This window comes from Rhinolophus sinicus, linkage group LG10 (genome assembly GCF_036562045.2).
Source record: "Rhinolophus sinicus isolate RSC01 linkage group LG10, ASM3656204v1, whole genome shotgun sequence".
Lineage (NCBI taxonomy): Eukaryota > Metazoa > Chordata > Mammalia > Chiroptera > Rhinolophidae > Rhinolophus > Rhinolophus sinicus.
In genome coordinates, this window is record NC_133759.1 from 89,087,242 (window position 1) to 89,107,854 (window position 20,613).

The following is a 20,613-nucleotide window of genomic DNA, read 5'->3' on the forward strand; positions in this document are numbered from 1 at the left end:
GGCCTCGACCCATCACGCTCGGCACAGCCCCGCCCCAGTTACCTGAGCGCCCTACGTCAATGCCCCAGGGCTGAGCGGCCGGGGCGTTCTACCGCGGACGCCGCACGTTCCTCCTCCTCCCGAAACTTCTGGCCGGAAGCAGTCCGTCTGCCTTTCCAGCCCCTATCTAAGTTTCTAAGCAGTACCTCTGGGCCCGCCCCTCAGCTGGGGCTGGACTATTGCGCGTGCGCAAAGAGTCGCGCGCAGTCACGGGCCGCAGGCCGCTTCCGGTGCAGCGCGAGGGCCGCTGGGACGGGTCTCCCAGGCGATTTGAGGTGTGCTGCTGGTGCTGCTGCTGCTGCTACTACCGAACCACTACCGGTGCCGCGGCTACGCCCGTGTCTCTGCAGTCTTTATCGGGCTCCCCGGGGCTTGACCCCCGGGGCCCTCGGCAGGCGTTGGTGAAGAGCCTGCGGAGCGAACTCGTGGTCCCACACCCGCCCTCCAAGACCCCATATCGCGACTCTAAGGGCGGGGGAGCGAGAGGGGCTGTCGCGACTCCGCACCGTGTGTCGCCGGGCGGGGCCGCGGGGCCGGGGCTCCTCCAGCCCCCGGGATGCGCGCGCGAGCCCTCGCCTCCACTTCCTTGTTGCCAGTGTCACGACTGGAGCCGCCTCTCGCCGACAGCGGGGAGCGCAAGTGCGCAGGCCAGCCTCCTTGTCAAGCCCCCGGGCGGGGCGCCTCGGGGAATGTGAGCCGCGCGACTTGCACGCTCCTCCGGGTAAGTCTCTCCCTCGAGCGCCGCGTCGCACCGCGTCGCGACAGCTGCGCGACCTCGAGCTGGGTGCTGCGGCTCTCTGAGCCCTGTTACAAAGTAGAAGCAGTGAGCCCTAGTTTCCTCCCGCACTCGGTACCTTGGGGACATCTGAGAGCCATAGAGGGAATGGAACTAGCCCAGAGTCAAACTGTGGCCCATAGCTGAGCCGTCAAAGGCCATCCCTTGAGGTCACAAGGAAGATCTGATGGGACAGTGAAAATGTCTCTCAAATTTCAAGTACTCCCCTTAACGCTGCTTTACAGATGAGAAAACAGACTTTGAGTAAGAAGATTGCTCAAGGTCATAGAGCTCTGCGGGTGCTGTTAAAATGAGTAACTTAAATTAGAACCCTGATCTTCTGCCATCCAGAGCCCTTGGTTTTAATCTTTGTGTTGTCCTGCCCTTTTTTTTTTTTTTTTTTGCATTGCTGTATTGAGTCCAGGGATCTGAAAGCAATCTTGGACCCAGGCTTAAAACGGGGTAGACTAACAAACAAAAACCCAGGTTAGTCTCTTCCTGCACCTACCCCCAGGTGGCTGTAATGATTTTGTTTCCTAATTTGTTTTGCTTTGGGTGCTAAAACCTTATATGCCATTCTTTACAGATGCTCTCCTGCAGTTACTGCTTTTCTCTGCAAGACTGTGAAGGGCTGAGAAGTCAATTATTAAGGGCAAAAAAACGCAGTCTTCATATAGCCTTGATTTGAACTCTAGCTTCCGTTAACCCAGTGAAGGCACTGGCGTCTTATTTACCCAGTCAAGTTGTGGGTTATCTTCTCTCCTAGCGTTGCACTGTGACAGAATAGAGGGTGTGTGTGTGTGTGTATAATGGGAAGGGAAATCATATAGAGATGACACAGAACTGGAAGTAACCTTGGGAATAATGTGTTCTTATCCAGAGTATATCTTTAAAATTATAGGAAATATTTTTTTTGTCTGCATTTTCTGGGGGAGGGTTTTTAGCTTTCACAACATTGTCAAAGAGGTTCTTGCCTCCCAAAAAGATAGGCGCCACTAATTTCAGCCTCTTCATCTTACTTGAGGAACAACTGAAATTTAGGGTGGGGAATAGACTTGCCAGGGGTTACATGGTTAGAGTTTAGGCTTGGATCCAGGTCTTCTGACTCAACATGCAGTGCTCTTTTTCTCATCATACCCCTTCAGGTAGCTTATCGTTTGTGTAGGTCTAATGAGATGCGAGTGGGCTTTGTGATATACAGCTCAGTCCTGAGTTTGCTACCACAACTCCCTCTCCCTAGAATCCTAGATTCTCTCAAAAACTTGACAAATTTTTAGGAGCAAGCATCTTATTTTCCTCTTATAAAATTCAAGTGGTTTCTGAGACCTTTCTCCCACCAAGGATTGAGTCTCGTGAGTAAAACTCCAACTTAGAACGTGGCCACAAGTTAACTCTTCTTGAGCTGGTCATTCAGTTGTTTATACCTTCCTTTTCTCAGGAAAAGCTGTTAGTAGAGTTCCAGTGGCGGAGAGCTAAAATCGGCTTGTCAGATTATTGTTTACACCTGTGCTACCCAATAGGTAGTCACTAGCCATATGTGAGTATTTAATCAAAATTAGTTCAGTTTTTTAATCTCACTAGCCATGTTTCAGGTGATCAGTAGCCATACGTGGCTGCCATATTGGAGAGCACAGATAATAGAACATTTTCATCATTGCAGGAAGTTTATTGAACAGTGCTGGTTTAGACACTTGCCAGTGGAGATGAGCAGTGTAGTATAATGAAAGAAGGCTCAGAAAGTTGCATTTTTGAATTAAAAATCTGTCATTGAAGTCCCTATTTGGTGTGGTGGCCTTGGGCAGGTCGTTAGGCATCTCAGCCACAGATTATTCATCTCTCATAATGAATCCTTTCTTTGGTCACTTGACTATTCTCACATAGTTAGGCCTGTGATATCCTTGAGCCTTGCCACTATAAATCTGTGAGGAAGTGGGTGAGCAATCTCTTTTTTCATACATGAGGAAATTGAACCTAAAGCAGCAAAAGGACCTGCCCAAAGTCACACAAGTTGGCAGAGTGTAAAGAAATCTCTTGTATATAGGCACTTACTGTATGTTTGAATGAATGACTAAATGAATCAATGAAGTTTGCTTAAGGTGATGAAACATGAGGGAGGGGCCAGAACTTCTGACTCTGGCCAAGTATTCTTTTTAAATGTTACTATATGGAATTCTTGTGATGTGGGACTAATAAATCTTTGAGTTGAAAGAGTACTGTGAGTATCCCATGTGTGAATATAAGCAAAAGGGCTGTCTAAGCTAGTGTTCCTGCATTTGCCTAGTCAAAGGAATCACCTGGGGCATTTGGTAAGCATGCAAATTTCCCTGCGCTTTCGAGTTTCTGATTCAGAAGGGCTGCTGGAACCCTGGGATCTCTAGCTAATAAGTACCCCCCAGGTACTTCTCAGGAACTGCTGAGTTTGGGAAATGACTCAGCCTTAAGGCCCTGACAGAGATAAGGGGTCATCTGCTGTTCCTTTTAGTGTGGATTCTTGCAACATGTTTGTGTTTGATTTTCTTCTAGCCATGGATGCATCATATGATGGTACTGAGGTAACTGTTGTGATGGAGGAAATTGAGGAATCCTACTGTTACACCTCCCCTGGGCCACCCAAGAAGAAGAAAAAGTATAAAATACATGGAGAAAAGGCCAAGAAACCCAGGTCAGCACACATGTTTTGGTATCTGGTATTTATAAACAGTAGCTGCTTGGAGAGCTGTGTTGAGGAGACTAAATTTGCGTCCAGACTCACTGAGAGTGCCATGTCAGTTGCTGAAGTCTCTGGGTGCGCATCGGGGTTAGCGAGAGGGAGATGGGGTTAGCGAGAGGGAGATGGGGTTAGCGAGAGGGAGATGGGGTTAGCGAGAGGGAGATGGGGTGTGGGAAGTGACAGATTGATGCCAGCGTTTGCCATTCCTGGCCAGATCTTGGTCACATTTCCAGGCTGTCAGGAAATTGTACCATACAAATGGTGGACGCTATGTACAGCAAGTCCTCAAATAACATCGATTTTTTTTCAACATCATTTCATTATAACGTTGATGAAATGTTATAGGAACTTAACTCTTGTTTATATTAATTAGCCTATGGTAAAATTGGTTTAATTATACATTGTTTTGCCACAAGTCCAAGAACCTATTGACAATGTTACGTGAAGACTTACTGTACAAAAGAACTGTGTTATTTATTATTACCATTGTGGTTATTTAAATATTTAAAATAGGGCATTAGTGAAAATATTGAATTATAAATAGTACCAATGATATCTACAAAGAATATCCAAATTGTAACCCTGTTCTCCTAACTGTGAACACTGCAGACTTCCTGTGGCTGCCAGGTTTGGGTTCCTCTGCTAGCTCTCCTTGCTTCCCTCTGTTAGCCTTGGGAAGGAGCTGTTGACCCGGGAGATGACCGAGTCTGTGTGGAGGAATAAAGAGTGGGAGTGATCAGCGGGCTGTAGTCAGTCCCCTAAGGAACCTTTCAGACAGGCGCCTGTATCTAGCTTTGCTCGTATTGCCAAGCATCCCTGCAGAAAGGGTGGTTCATGGAAAAGAAAACCAGACAAGCCTTTGCTTCCGGGTTTCTGAAGGGAGAAACCTCCCATACATCATCTGGGGGCGTTATTTAAATGTGTCTTTGCTCCAGTTCCTACTTAGTTAAATGATTTGAAATGAAAAGCTGAGCTTTATATCTAGGTCTTCACCACCCAAACACTAACATTGTAGCATGTACTGATTGAATGAGGGAAAACTTGAAGAAGTGCTTGCTTCCTCAGGTCGGCTTACCTTCTGTACTATTATGACATCTACCTGAAAGTGCAGCAGGAGCTCCCGCACCTCCCTCAGTCTGAGATCAATAAGAAGATTAGCGAGAGTTGGCGGCTTCTCAGTGTGGCTGAAAGGAGTTACTACTTGGAGAAAGCCAAACTAGAGAAAGAAGGCTTGGATCCTGTAAGTAAAGCTTTTTTTTTCCCCACTAACTTCTCCATTGGCTCAGTGGTGAAGGCCGGGGAGACCAACACCCCTGTTCTCCTGTTTTCTTTTCTTGGGAAAACTTTGAGTTATTTTTCTTTCTTGAGTCTGCTACTGTTTTTTTAATTGGCGGATGCCCTGCACTCTCCTGTCCCCTTTGGTGGCAGCAGCACACGGAGCTGACATTTTCTGAGTTACCTGCAGTGAGTCTTAGATTCCTTTTCTGAGTCTTAGCATATCTTGGAGTCCCTTTATCCTTGTGGGTAGTTAATCTTATTTTCCTTTAATATAGTAGCTTATTTAGGCATTTCTCCTACATCGTGAATTTTCATGTTATAGATGTAATTAATTTGTGCTACTACTGTCAGTTATAACATAATCAGCAATTAGGCTTTGCGTTTAGGGGTAGATACAATTGCTTCGTATATTGTCACATTCTTTTGCCCCCACTGGTGGTTGTGAACTACTCTAGACGCCAAAATGCAAGGTTAAAGCCAAGGATGATGGAGGAAACTGAAGCTTTAAGTGTATGGATTAAAGAATAAGCAAGGAAACATTTAGGTTTGTGTCTGTCAGCCATTTTGTTATTCTAGTTCACAATGACAAAATGCACTGACAACTAAACAGCGCTGTATTTTTTTAAACTGAAATTCCTGCAGCAAAATAACCTTGTTATTGCCAAGTTGAAATGCTTTAACCTTAACTCCATTTTTCAATTGAAACATTTGTCTCTAACTTCTTTTTTAATAATGTAGAGCAAAAGTTCCTCAGGAATGCAACAATTATGTTATAGCAGAACAGGCTGTATTTTTCCCTTAGTGAAGCCAGTCTGCCACTGCCATTTAGATTTTGTCCTTACTGGCTTGGCATTCCTCTTCCCGGAATAACTCTGTGTTACCTACAGTCTTGGAGATGCCACTGTGTACTCCCTCCTCCGGATGATTTGTTTATAAACTGTGAGTCTGGGGAACAATACTTGTGGGGGAAAGGAGGTGGAGTCTAGAAGTACACATACTTCCTTTGGTTTTCCCGTTATAAAGTCAGCAATATTTTTGCCCATGATAACAGAAAATTTTACCTAACCCTGGAGTGATATGGTTTTTAAAGCGAGGCACTAACGTAGGTCCTAATTAAGACTTTTTTTTTAAAAAAATAATCCTCTGCAATAATTCTTCCTTGTCCATTGTAAATTTATAGCTACCATCATTTTACCACTACCACCAAGAACATGAATAGATTAGCTCTGATACTAACCTTTGAGAATTTGTTTCCTCACTTGTAAAATGGAGGTCGTAGTATCTACTCACAGTGTTTAAATAGGTAATGCAAAGCACCTAGCTAAGTTCTTGGCACATACTGACTTGGTCAGTAAATATCACTTTTTAGTAGATTAACTATCCAGTGACCATATAATAAGAAAAGGTGGCATTTAACGAGCATCTGGAATATGCCAGGCGAGGCTTTATGTGCTGTTTGGCCTCTCCCAGATTGCCTGGTGTGAAGATGAGACCCTCCTGCCTGCATTCTTTGGGAGCCCGTCAGAGTCCTTATGGCAGGCCGTCACCTCAGCAGCCCCTCAGGTCTCCTGCCAAGTGGCAGGGCTCATGGTTCCAGTGTTATTCCTCCCAGTCTGTAAGATGAATGTCACTTAGGCCGTCGTGGTTTCTCTGTGCTTGGATCTGTTGATGAAGTCCAGACCATCCTGTGCATTTGCCATCATTTAGCTTTGTTCTCCTAGCCTGTCTGCTTCAAAGGTGACTTGAGAATGCCATTTTCTCCATTATCTCTTCAGTAAAGACTCCAGAAAGGATTTGGTCTGTCTGCTTTCATGTTTCATCTGAGTGTTTCCTTTGTACCCTAAGTAGACTCATCGACTACTTGCTTTTGATTTATTTAAGGATCCTTTTGTAATTGACTTAGTGTTCCTTTTAAAAGATGCTTCTGAAATTATTTCTTGTTCCATTTAACTGTTCACTTTTCTCTTTTCCTTACTGGGTAACTTTTAGTTTAAATTGGAATAAAACCCACAGAAACACTTTGTTTCTTGGTGCCAATGAGCCGTGCAGGATTGTGCTTCTCGTACCTTGTCTCCCTGCATCTTAGTAGACCTGGCCTGGTGCCCCAGCTTTGCTGCTTACTAATCTTGTGTTTTAGGAAAGTTGACCTCCCTCAGCTTTGATTCCTTCATTGTCAAATGGGAGTGATAACAGTCCCTAACTTAATAGTGTTGTTTTCAAGGTTAGGAAATTATTTTCTAAACCTCAAGATCCTAGGTCAGTATTAATATTTATATTCTTTGCTCCCCAAACCAATCTAATACATTTAGGCCCTTGTCAGATAACCCCTCCCAAATGCACATTCTCTCACGAAGAGACCTTAGTGAACAGCTCCCCAGACCTCCCCACAGGAAGCCTGGCTGTGCCTCACCCCTGGGTGGGGGAGAGCTTGTCCGTGGTAACAGTCCTGAGGGTAAGTGGCTTTGGTGCTGGTATCGTTCGTGCTTCTCTAGATTTACTAAAAAGACAGCTCGCAGCATGCAGTGTGCTTCGTGACCTGTTCATCTTCTTTGTAAGTCTGGGAGAAACCAGGAATGTCTGAATTCTTGCTGCCTTGAGATCCAACTTGGCCTGTTGACCTGTAATTTAGGCTTTTTGGTTTTTTATTGCACATTATACATTCTGGAGTTTAAGTCTTCTGTTACTTTGGAATCCTCACGTATCAGCTGGAAAGGAACTCATAAATAGCCAGATTCAGCTCCCTCATTTTACAGTTAGGACAGCTAGTCCTAAAAAGGTGAAAGGATTTGCTCCCGACTATGGCACATCTGGGGTTCCCACTCATAGCTTTAGATGCCAAGGTCAGTACCCTTTGCAGAGTCTAATCCACATGATCTGTCTCCTGTGTGAATGAGCGAGGAAGCTACATTGGCTAAAGTGTGATTTAAATGAATATGACATTGCTGTTCCACAGGCTGACCATATCTAAGTCTTAGGTCAAGAGAATTGAGTCTCTGGTTCTCTTTGCAGGAAAAAAAAAAGAAACCGCCTTAGAAATGTGTATCCATGTGGCCTTACTCCATTTCTCTCTGCTTGTCTCCCCTTTCCTGGCCTCCTCATCTTTAGAACGCGAAGCTCTCTGCACTGTCCGCTGTGGTTCCGGACATCCCAGGTTTCCGCAAGATCCTCCCCCGCTCAGATTACATCATCATCCCCAAGAACAGCCTGCAGGAGGATCGGAGCTGCCCGCAGCTAGAGCTGTGTATGGCCCAGAACCAGGTGTCCCCTAAAGGACCGTCTCTCGTATCCAACACTGCCCTGGAGACAGTGCCCAGCCATGCAGGCATGGCAGAGCAATGCGTGGCAGTGGAGGCCCTCGCTGAGGAGGTGGGAGCCCTTGTCCAGCCAGGTGCTGTACAGGAGATCACCACGTCGGAGATCCTCAGCCAGGATGTGCTCCTGGAGGAAGCTTCCCTGGAGGTCGGGGAGAGCCACCAGCCTTACCAGACAAGCCTGGTGATCGAAGAGACCTTAGTGAACAGCTCCCCAGACCTCCCCACAGGAAGCCTGGCTGTGCCTCACCCCCAGGTGGGGGAGAGCTTGTCGGTGGTAACAGTCATGAGGGTAAGTGGCTTTGCTACTTCTCTGGATTTACTAAAAAGGCAGCTCGCAGCGTGCAGTGAGCTCCTGGAGCAGTGGGAATTCAGAGTGCTGCTGATGGGGCCCTTCTCGGAGGACTCAGTCCTCTTGAACCTTGTTGTCCCTGGGCTTGCTCCAGAGTTATTTTCAATTTCTCAGGCACTCTCACCAGCTCCTCTTGTCCAGCATAGGTGGAATTTTCTTCACGTGAGATAGTCCATAATATTTTAGCAAGAGGGATGGAAATAATATTTGGGCTATCCGTGAGTTAAAGCTGGGGTCTGTCAGGTTATTAGTATTAGTCAGGATTTTATGTTCCCTGAAGGTTGTTTCAACAAACACATGGCACCTTGAACTCTATGGGAGAATTATTTTCTAATGGTTTTTTTTGGGGGAACAGAGTAGGTGGAAAGAAGGAAGTTCTCTTCAAGACCAGTTCAATGACACTAACAACTGAGAAAGAAAAGGGAAGTCTCTCTCCAGAGCTTAAGTATCATGCCCATTTGAGGGGGGAAAGCAGTTGCAGTGATCCCACAGCCTGGTCCTGGAAGTGGGGAGTTGCCACCATGCCCTGTATCACCCTGGATAGGATGGCATCCTTAGAGAGGTAGGAGTTCTGAGAGGACCAGTCCCTGTGGCCTGGACAGATGAGAGCAGGTACCCCTGCGAAAGAATCCATGTCAGGCCTAAACCCATTTTATTGTTTGTTGCCTCAGTGCTGTTTATGATAATGAAGCATGCCACTGGCCAAGTTAAGGCAGGTTGACAGGGTGCTAAGAACATTTGACAGGGTCAGAAGGGTTGGGTTCTTTCACTAACTGTTCATGTGATCTTAGGAATCCTAAGTCTGTTAGAACCTCTGTTTTCTCATCTGTAAAATGAAGGTAGCACATTCCCTGTGGTAATGGTTTTTCTCTCTTTATTTGCTCTTAATTGAACTTTTTGTTCTGAGGTAATTAATTGTAGAATCATTTTTTATGATAGGCACATTTTGGTTATTGGACTTGATCTGATCTTCCAGTGTTGGGGGAGGGCCTGGGTGTTTTTCACGTTATGTCAATAAAACTGTTCTCTCCATTTGTGCCCAGGATGCCAGTGAGAGTAGCTCCAGCGCGCCAGCCACACAGTTCATCATGGTGCCACTTCCTGCCTACTCGGTTGTGGAAAATCCCACCTCCATCAAACTGGTCAGTGTTGGGGAGTTGATGGAGATCAGGGCTCTGTAAGAATTCTCATCCAGGTAGTTTTCTAGAAGTCTTAGAACCTTAGGACACTGGGACTGACAACGTTCTCAAGAGATTGTCTGGTCCCGGTATTCCTAACTGGGAGAGGGATGGGTGGGTCTGTGAATGGAGCTGCACAGGATCCAAGAACCCCTCAACTTACATACAAACTTTTCTCCTTGAGAGCATTTTTCTGGTATAGGTTCCGTGGCTTTTATCAAATTTTCAAAAGCGTACGTAATTTAGAAAAATTGAGGGGCCACTGATCTCATTCAGTCCTGTTATTGTACAGATTAGGGAAAAGGCCCAAAGAATTCTTTATGAGATAGTTCCTAAGTACATTGTAGACTTATCTATTTCTGTTTGCAATCCTGTTAGTTTTGTGTCATGTTTTTGATTCTGTTATTCTGTATATAAACATTTGGGGTTGTTATTTCCTTTTGATAAATTGACTCCTTTATCATAATGAAATGACCTTCTTTATCTCTGTCAATATTCTTTCCTATGAAAACTACTTTGATATTCAGCTTTCTTTTCATTGTTGTTATAAGCAAGGTATATATATTTCCAGCCTTTTAACTTACTTATATCTTTGTATTTAAAGTACTTTTTTTGTAGGCAGCATATAGTTTGGATCTAAGAGTAAGAACCCGCTAACAACCTCTGCCTTTTAATTGTGGTATTTAGGCCATTTATATTTGAAGTAATTATTCATATGGTTAGGTTTAAACCTATCGACTTACTATTTGTTTTCTTTTTGTGCTATTTGTTCTGTTCCGCTTTGTTTTGAATTAATTGAATGTTTTTTATGAGTCCATTTTATCTCCTTTATTGGCTTATTAGCTATTACCTTTGTTTTGGTTGTTTTAGTGGGTTCTTTAAGATTAATACTACACATCCTTAGCTTATCACAGTCTATCTTCTAAAACCCCTCCTATGGATAAACAATATATTTTTAGGTAAGAAGTTGTAGTGTCTTAGAACAGGAACAACCACTGCAACCTGATTCATGAAGAAACTGCTTATTTCTCCTGAGCCTTTGTTCTCCTGGAAATTCCTATTCTTTCATGGTCTGATAAGTGTCAACCAAGCTTTTCTAGAAAAGTAATACTTAAGATTGAAACATTGGCCTTGAACACCAGCATTTTTTTCTAAAGTCATTTCTATAAGCTGCTACATAGGAATATTTCCAGGTTCATGGTTATTTGTTTATAGAACTAACCTAACTTAAATTTTTACTCTGCTTTCTGAGGGTTTTCAGAATGACTCTTCTGTATGGAGCCACAGTTTGAGAAAAGATAAAAGATATTTTATGTCCCATTAATTATAGTCTTTCACAAACCTGTAGAATCTTTTATAATTTATTAAGTGACATGTTCCTCATTTCTTACTTCATTTGCTCCTCAGTATATATCCATGAAATAGGAAGAGCAGATGATTTTACAAAGGAGGAAACCCAAGGCCCAAGACTAATGTGACTTATTCCCAGTCATTCAGTGTATCATTGGTAAAGCTGGAACCCTTCTGGTCTTTTTCCCTGGGGCTACACCAGTCCACACTCATCCTTGACCTGCTATCTCTATCATAATCACCTTTTTCCTTAGGATTCCTGAAAGAGGTGGTCTTAGTGGCAACTTGGTGTTTCTTTTTTTCTTTAAGTTTATTTTATTAAATTTATTGGGGTGACAATTATTAGTAAAATTACATAGATTTCAGGTGTACAATTCTGTATTACATCATCTATAAATCCCATTGTGTGTTCATCACCCAGAGTCAGTTCTCCTTCCATCACCATATATTCGATCCCCCTTACCCTCATCTCCCACCCCCCACCCCCCACCCCTCTTACCCTCTTACCCTCTGGCAACCACTAAACTATTGTCTGTGTTTATGAGTTTCTGTTTCTCATTTGTTTGTCTTGTTCTTTTGTTGTTTTTGGTTTATATACCACATATCAGTGAAATCACATGGTTCTCTGCTTTTTCTGTCTGACTTATTTCACTCAGCATTACTCTCTCCAGATCCATCCATGTTGTTGCAAATGTTCCTATATCATCTTTTCTTAAACTTGGTGTTTCTTCAAGGGAGGTTTTTGCTTCTTGGCCAGGGTAGGAAAGCTGGGATTAATAGCTGAGTAAACATTTCATAGGTGACAGAACAAATATGACAGGGAAATGTTTTCTTTCCAGCATTAATCTAGAATTGGATCATGGCTAATTTCTATTTGTAGCTGAAATGCAATAACCCATTGAAATGCATTCTGTTCAAAGGGACGTCAGAGATGGTGAGAGCCAGTAGCTGACTATAATCATATGCAAATACACTTGACCTTGAACAGTAGGGGGCTAGGGGTGACAACCACGTGCGTAGTTGAAAATCTATGTACAACTTAAACAAGTTCACCCTTAAGCATACTTGGATTCCCAACCAGGGGTCGAAAATAGTAATCTGTTCAGTGTCAAAGGACCTGGTTTCTCCTAGAGTTCTCTGTCATTTTTGTACTGACCATGGTCAGTCTATTTTTTTTTAAATCTCTGAACCCAATGTTTTCTGATGTTTAACTAATGAGAATAAAGATGAAGCACATTTTTTGAAGTATTCAGAGCTCTAAGGTACAGCTGGGTAAATGGAAAGAATCATGAACCAAGAGTCAGAGAGAGATCTGGTTTCTAGGTCTAGCTCTGCCCTTGAGTCACTACAATTTAAGCAAAGCATTTAACCACTCTGAACCTCAGTAGTAGTAATACCTACCTCATAGCTTTGCTGAGAGCGTTAAATGAGATGTTACATAAAGTGTTCAGCTCTGTGTGGTACCCCACTTAATTGCAACTACTCTCATCACAAGAAAAAGTAATTATGTGTGGTGATCATTCCACAGTATATACAAATACTGATCATTATGTTGTATACCTGAAACTAATATATGTCAGTTATATCTCAATAAAATAGCAGCTATTACTATCTTTCTTTTTCTGGTACCTTAACTGGGTAACAGCTGTCTTTTCTCATTGGAACTAAGTTTCCCTATTTCTAAAAATTGGACTAGTTGTATCTTAGGACCTTTTTAACTCTGAGCTTTTATGATAACTGTGAATTGCTTATCCTTCTACAAGCTGGTATCCTCCTGGCATTGTTGTGGTTTTAATGGTCTTTAGGATATGAGAGAGGGCAGACTATGGTGTTGATTCTGACCCATTCTTTTCCTTACAGACCACTACATACACCCGCCGGGGCCATGGAACATGCACCAGCCCAGGTTGCTCCTTTACATATGTCACCAGGCACAAACCACCTAAGTGCCCTACCTGTGGTAACTTCCTAGGAGGAAAGTGGATCCCAAAGGTAAGATCCATTGGCCATTGCTGCTTTGGAAGCCTCACAAAGTAGGCTTCCCATTCCTCTTAAGAACAGATAACTTTAAAAATTAATGTTTATTTTTATTTTCTGACTATTCAAGTAAGTCAGTCAATTTCATTGTAGACTGTTTAAAAAACAAAAGAATAAAATGTTATCTGTAATCTACGCCATCCAAAGAAAAGCCATTATTAGTTAACATTTTGGTGTTTTTTCCAGTGATTGTATAAGTTCTGTATCTTGCCTTTTTTTCATTTAATGTATCACGCCATTAAATGTTTTCTTCAAAAACATTAATTGCTGCATAATTTCCCATGAATGACTATTCCATGTTAACTTATTCATTTCCTGTTAGGGTTAAATTTTTAATGATACATTCTGCACACTGCGTAGTTATTCAGATGTATAGCTCACATCGTCTCATTCCTTAGCTCAAAGTCCTTTCAGTCTCCTATAGCTCCTATTAAAAGTGGAGGTCCTTAACCTAACATTCAAGGTCTTTGATAGACTAACTTTCCAAATGTGTACCTCTCTCTTTCTCTCACTAAATAAATGAGCATCAGAACTGTACCCCCGTGAAATTCAGTTCAACACAAGTTTTTTGTCAACTATTTTATGCTTGGCATTGACTATATAAATTATACATACTTACCACATTTTTATTTGAGAATATAAATTATTTAGAATAGTCCAGGATAATTTTAAAGAAGAGATAGTCTTGATGGATCAGTAGAATTTGGGTAGATAGAAAAGGAAAGAGGGCATTGTTTTTGTGATAATGGCTTAGATTATGATTGTGTTTGTCATGTGTTTAACTCAGCATGGTCCAAATTTATTTGTGTAGAGAAAACTTATATAGTAGTGTACTAATGAAGTTTCTCTAGGGCCATTTCCACAGGCCACCTCTTTGAGAAATACTGGGATCGTGACTTTTACCCGGACTGAGTATTGGAGGTCAGGGTTGCACCAATTGCAGGAGGCAGGGTAGTATAATAATTAAGAACACAGTTCTGGATCAGCTTTAGCTTCCTCAGTTCAAACCCCTGCTTCCCAAGTTTTTAGCTATGTAACTTTGCCTTGGACAAGTCATTTTATGTCTCTGTTCTTGATTTAGGTTTCATTTCATATGTAAATGGAAGTTAACAATAGTACCTACTCCATTAGGGCAGTTGGAGAGGTCAAGTGAGATTATCCATGTGAAGTAGATGGTCCATTCCTGGCATGTATTTAATCCTCAGTGAGGGTTCACTGCTGTCATTAGTGGCATCAGTATAATGATTATGTCTATTATTACTATTAACACAATCACTTCAAGGGGCAGGAAGGACCTAGTACTAGTATCTCTCAGGAGGTTTTGTCAGGTTTCTTGTGCCCGCCTCTGGTGTGCCTCTGCAGCCATTCAGTTTATTCCCATCCTAATTCTTCTCCCCAAAATGTCCTTTCCCAGCTGCAGTAGGCAGATTGGATACTAGTCAGAACCCTCCTTGGCCCTTCACTCATGCACAGCAGGTCTGTCTGACCTTGTTCCTGTGCTTTTACGTGCAAGAGTAATTGATCCTGTGTCTTTGACTCCTTCAGACTGTGTTTTTATTTTGGCCTTCTTTTTCATTTTATATATTTTTCCCCCATTTGATTGAAATAACTTTTGAGCCATGTTTCCCTTTCTGAGATCAAACTCATGACATGAAAACAACTTTTTTTCTTAGCTACTTGTCCCCCATCTTGACTTGCTAAATCAATTTTTTTCCCAAAGGTTTTTGCAAGAATTACTATGTAAAGAGTAGATACTATGATTTTAAATCTCATAGGCACAGAATAAGTGAGTGTGAGAAGAAAAAGCGTAACATTTTAGCATTAATGAACTCAGAATAACAGATAAAAGTGACTTTCATTGTCAGCTAGTTCAACTCCAAGTTTCTAGCTGAGGAAAAACAGATTCAAGAGAAATGACTTATGTCCACTCATTATGCCAGCACCTTTTCCGCTAAACCACACTTTTCAGGCATTGCTGTGCTGTTTAGCTGCAGAATCTTAAAATATTTCTTGAGTACTGATTTTTGAAGCAGTATAAATAGTTTCTGAAAGCTCCAGATATGTCCATGCCAGTCAGGAAATGACTCACTTTTTCTTATATTGTTCTAGAGTTCATACTGGCTAAAATTAGCCAAGAAAGTTGCACAGTTCCCAGTGAGTAGGATGGAACAAAAGATGGTATATGAGGCTCTTTAGCTCAGGGCTCCTTCACAGGTAATTGAGGGCTCTCTGAGTGGGCATTGGTAATATTTGCCTTCTATCTTGAAAGAAAGGTGACATCTAAAAAGGGTAGGCTGAGTTAAGGAAATGTGACATCACCAGCTAGAGTTTTTGCTCTGATTGCTTAAATTATCTCGTCTTCCTGCAAAGGATTTTTGTCTAAAATAGCCTACATAAGTGGGCAGTGTTTTGCTCAAAGATCTCATCTCGGGTTTAGTTTAACTTGTCTCTGGTTTTCAGCTGATGTTTCCCTCTTTAGCAGTCAATAAGCCCTGTGTGTTGTTGTTGTTTTTTTTTGGGGGGGGGTTGGTATTTTCCTCTATATATTTACTCATCCTCATGGGCTACTGGCTTTTAGAATCTGAGGATACTTTACTGGAGATTTCTTAAAGGTCGTCTATACTGGTTCTTAACTAGAGGCAGCATGCTGCCTGGGAGGCTTTGGAAAGGTAAGGGGGTTTTGATGGTCAGTGACTGGGAGATAATACTGACATTTAATGACAGCCATAGATGGGATGGGGGGGTCCTGCACCATGAAGAATTGGGTCACTCAAAAGGCCATCTTGCTGCTGTTGACAAACGCTGAGAGCCTAACTCTCTCTTATTTCATAATGGGAAAATGAGTGTTCAGATGAAGCTTACCTTGGGTCACTTAAATAATTAGGAGTGAAGCTGAGCCTAGATAGAACCCAGCTTTTGTTTTATGTCTCCTAGTTTAAAGTGCCTTTCACTATACGCATGAAAGAAAAAAACCTCTCTGAGACCTATCCTGGAGACAACCACTATTTAAAAAAGTTTTTTTAAGTGTGTGTATATATAAACGTATGTATGTATACAAGTATGTGTATCTATAAATAATACTATGTTTCCACAGCAGTGCTCATTGGATAAAAGCTAAGGCAACAAAGAATTTTTTTAAGTAGGTCTCAGATAGCAGCTGGTGTTTTAAGTGAGTTTGAATATTTTCCAGCACATAATTAAATATGTGTGAGTTAATTTGACCCAGTGAAAAGTTTGGCATATGTGTAAGTCTGCCTTAAGACTCACCTGAAAGAATCTGGGAAAAGTGATAGAATTTTCCCGAACAGAGTTGGAAGCTTTGAGTCTGTCCCTGTGAAATGGTGACCACATTGGAATTAACTGAATCTCATAAAGGGACCACCAAAATAAACAACTTAGGACTTCTAGGCCCAATATGGCAATAGGTCAGCCTCTTTCTAGACATAGAGAAGTAGGCTTTGAACAATCAAAGGTCAAGGTAAAAATGCCAGTGTTTGCTGAAACCTAAAGAAAACCTAAAGCCACAATAAGAAATTTGTTAGGAGAACAGCTTTGTCCTAACTCAAGCATTGAATACTGTAGTGAAAGGGACCTCGAGTCAGAAGACTTAGATTCAGGCCCGTTTTACACATGGGCTGTAAGTTAGCCTCGTTCCGCTCTCTGCGCCTCATCTTCCTTGTCTGTTACCCATACATTATTGTCATGAGGACCAAATGTTTGTGAATGTGTTGTCAGCTGTAAAATGCCATGTACATACAAGGTATTCCTATTTTATTTTTTTAGGAAAAGCCAGCCAAAGTCAAAGTGGAATTGGCTTCTGGTGTCTCCTCGAAAGGCTCCGTGGTTAAAAGAAATCAGCAGCCTGTTACCACTGAGCAAAATTCCTCTAAGGAAAATTCCTCCAAACTGACTCTGGAGAACTCGGAAGCTGTAAGCCAGCTCTTAAGTGTAGCTCCTCCAAGAGAAGTGGGTGAGGAGAATGAGTGGGAAGAAGTGGTCATCTCAGATGCCCATATTTTGGTCAAGGAATCGCCTGGGAATCGTGGTACTGCAGTTACTAAGACGCCGGTGGTCAAGAGTGGGGTGCAGCCTGAGGTCTCTCTGAGGACAGCTGAGAATGACAGTCCTGGACCAGACATACCACCACCAGTCAAAGGGAGCAGCACCTCCAGTCCGCTCCCTGCTCCTAAAAAGCCTACAGGGTAAACCACTGTGGGATTGCATTTAGAGTCGCAGCTTGGGAAATGCCTCCGGGTTGTTTTGTACCATAGCTTTACAGCATTCCTGAGAGGCAGCAGAGCCGTTAATGCTCCTATTTTAGAGATACAGAAACCAAGGCCTAGAGACATGGAATGATTTACCCTTCCTCCTATACTCTGCTGTCCATGCCCTGCTGTCAGGTTCCTTAGACATCTCTTCTGTCATTCTCCCTAAAACAGTTATCAGGGTCTTGCTGGTAGAGGCTGTGGGCAATATTATAAACTAGTATTCAATCCTAATGTTAGATTTGGAAAAAGAAGCCTTCTTAAGTCACCTTAGAAAGATTCCTGTTTTGGTGGTCAGAGAATTCAGTTCTGGTTGCGCCTCTGCCCCGGCTTCCCTTTGACCTTGTGCATAGTCACTTCGTGCCTCTTCAGTTCTCGCCTCTGAACAGTCTTGGGTTGGGTATTGAAACAATCACATCCTCAGTGATTGACCATACAGACTGGAAAAGATTGTGTACCTTGCAGATAGGAGAAGGTCCTTAAATCTAGGCTATTTTCCCCCCTCTTTTCCTCTTTAAAGGCTTAACTGGATTCTCCACGTACCCCCTTCCCAGAGGCAGTTGTGGTCTTGTAACTGAAGGCTCTTACTTGTTATATCAGTGGTGCTCAATGGGGAACAATTTTGCCCCCACAGGATATTGTGGCAATATTTAGAGACAGTTTTGGTTGTTAAAACTGGGTTGTGGGGGAGGAGGGGTACTACTGGCATCTAGTGGGTAGAGGCCAGGGATGTGGTAAGTATCCTACAGTGTACAGTATAGCCCCAACAACAAAAATTGTCTAGCTCCAAATGTTAATACTGCCAAGGTTTCGAAATTCTGTTTTATATTATTATAATTAAAAAATTTCTATTGTTAAATAGGAAATACATTCACGTGGTTAAAACTCATAAGGTACAAGGAATATACACTGAAAAAATCTCCCTTCTGTCCCATCTTCAGTCATCTATTTCCATTTCCCAGAGACAATCAATAGTCCCAAATTCCTGTGTTTCTAGGGATAATTCTAAGCATATACATAATGTATATACTTTTTTCTACCTTTTTTTTTACACAAATGGTAGCATAGCATACGTATTTCTACATCTTGTCTTTTTTTAACAGTATACTTGGAGATTGTTCTGTATCCTTAGAGAATGAAGCTTTGTACTTTAGACCTTTTGTTTTGGGCAAGTGAATCACTTTCCCACATGTGTACTGAGGCCTTCTATGGCGCATGCTCTGTGCTCATGGAAACTACAAAGATGAAAAAAACTGTAGACTTTGTTCTCCTGGGTCTCTAAGCTGCCCTCATGTGGGAGACTGATACACTTTAAGTACTTGCTCTAATTAGAGGCAGATTAAATGTTATAACGACAATAGCTGTTGGTGTTCCATACTGTAGGCACTGTTTTGCACTTTTGTTTCTTCATAATGACCCCCATGAAGTATATGTAATTATATCCCATTTTACATTTTAGGAACTTGAGGTTAACAGACGAGTGAAATTACTTGCTCAGGGCCACACAGCTCCTTAAAGGTTTCATTTGAACCCTATCTGTCTAAAGCCTGACAGTTTAACCACTACACTATCCCTCCAAAAAGTGCTATTTAGAGATTGCACTTTGGTTTTCTTCCCCTTGGTCTGGAATTTCTAGGAGAGTTTCCTTCTTGGTTTTTTTTTTTTTTTCAGAGTTGACCTGCTCACCCCTGGGCCCAGAGCCCCAGAGCTTAAAGGCAGAGCACGGGGGAGGCCTTCATTACTGGCTGCAGCAAGACCCATGAGAGCAATTCTCCCAGCCCCAGCTAATGTGGGACGAGGCAGCAGCATGGGACTGCCCAGGGCCAGGCAGGCCTTTCCCCTGAGCGGTAAGAGCTGGGACAGACCCGGGAGAAGGGGCTATCTAATGGGAAGGGGCCAGGAGTTGGGAGTTGAGAGTGACGATGAGAGACATAGGGAGACTGAATGCACTTAAGTTACTGGTTTGGCTCCTGGTTGTCTCAGATAAGACTCCCTCTGTGAGGACTTGTGGCCTGAAGCCAAGCACGCTGAAGCAGCTGGGCCAGCCCATCCAACAGCCTTCCAGCACTGGTGAGGTGAAGGTAAGACCCATTCCCTTCCCAGCAGGGGAGCTCTCTGTGGGGGCTGGCTGCTCCAAGAACAGGGCTTCCATTCAGTGTCCCAAAGCCCTAGGCAAAAAGACCAAACCCTCATTCTTACACTGGTGGGCCTCTGGGAGGAGGTTTAGCATGAATGAGTTATCTACTTTTTAATTAATTTCTTGTTATAAAACAAATGCATGGTTTTAAACTTTTCATTTAGAAATATTTTAAAACTTAGAAAAACAGTTGCAAGAGTGAAAATTGGCTAAAACAAAGAGCATCCATGCACTCATTACCCAGAGTCATCTATTGGTAACATACTAGTCCATTTTGCTTTATATTGTGCCCATATATGTGTATGTGTGTATGTATAAAATATACACGATTTAATGGTAAGCCCCGTGGCCTTTTACTCCTTAATGGTTCAGTGTGTATTTCCTAAGAATAGGGACAGTCTGTTACTGAAACATTGATACAGCACTTTATCGTTTGTATTCCAATTTTGTCAGTGTTTTCCCCATTATGTCTTTTATAGCATTTTTTCACTCCAATATAGGGTCCACTCTTAGATTAGATATTGAATTTAGTTGTCATGTCTCTTTACCTTCCTTTAAAAAGAAATGAATGCATGGTTGTTTAGAAAATATAGAAAATTCAGGTCAGGCAGAAGGAAAGTAAGTTCCTTGTGATCCTGCCACCCAGAGCTAACTGCGGTTAACAGTTTGGTGTGTGCTCATTTAGCCTTCAGGTCCTTCCTTACCTGCATGTGTGTCTGTTTATTTTTTAATATCATTTATTAAACCAAAAAACATAGCTGTTATTCCATGTACTGGCTACAAGCCAGTACACTTCATTTAGTTTAATGATACAGCTATTAAAGATTTCCCAAGTGTCAAAATTCCATGTATTCAAGCACATTTATTCTTAGGTGTTCTTTTGTTTTGTTTTTTGGTTGTTGTTTTTTTTTAAGTTCTTTTGCCATACATAGCTAGAATAGTTATGATCTAAATTCCCTAAATCGGAGTTTTTTACCAGACCACTTTTTATGACCATGACCCTCAATTGGAAACATTTTTATATCACAACCCAGTAAACATACACATAGATCTACACAGTAAAAGTTTAATGAAGCCATGCCCTTATTATATGCAGTCACTTTGGTATTTTCCATTTCTTTTTTCAAAGTGTTAGTTTCAGCCCATTAAATTAATTTCACAGCCCCTCAGTGGATTGTGCC

General features: G+C 42.2%; 1 protein-coding gene across 3 annotated transcripts in view; it reads left to right on the forward strand.

The window, feature by feature from the left end:
- Window positions 1-249: 249 nt before the first annotated feature.
- HMGXB3 (HMG-box containing 3) overlaps window positions 250-20,613 on the forward strand; it is a 43,416-nt gene continuing 23,052 nt past the window's right edge. The window contains exons 1-10 of one of the 3 annotated variants that reach the window (XM_019734306.2): window positions 250-760; window positions 3,338-3,476; window positions 4,590-4,764; window positions 7,908-8,405; window positions 9,509-9,607; window positions 12,854-12,985; window positions 16,814-16,960; window positions 17,057-17,232; window positions 18,967-19,142; window positions 19,279-19,376. In XM_019734306.2, coding sequence (XP_019589865.2) covers window positions 3,340-3,476; window positions 4,590-4,764; window positions 7,908-8,405; window positions 9,509-9,607; window positions 12,854-12,985; window positions 16,814-16,960; window positions 17,057-17,232; window positions 18,967-19,142; window positions 19,279-19,376 — 1,638 coding nt within the window. In that variant the 5' untranslated portion in view covers window positions 250-760; window positions 3,338-3,339. Of the gene's footprint in view, window positions 761-3,312; window positions 3,477-4,589; window positions 4,765-7,907; window positions 8,406-9,508; window positions 9,608-12,853; window positions 12,986-16,813; window positions 17,233-18,966; window positions 19,143-19,278; window positions 19,377-20,613 lie in introns of those variants that run through there. The other 2 variants (XM_019734305.2, XM_074313749.1) reach the window with 2 other exon arrangements.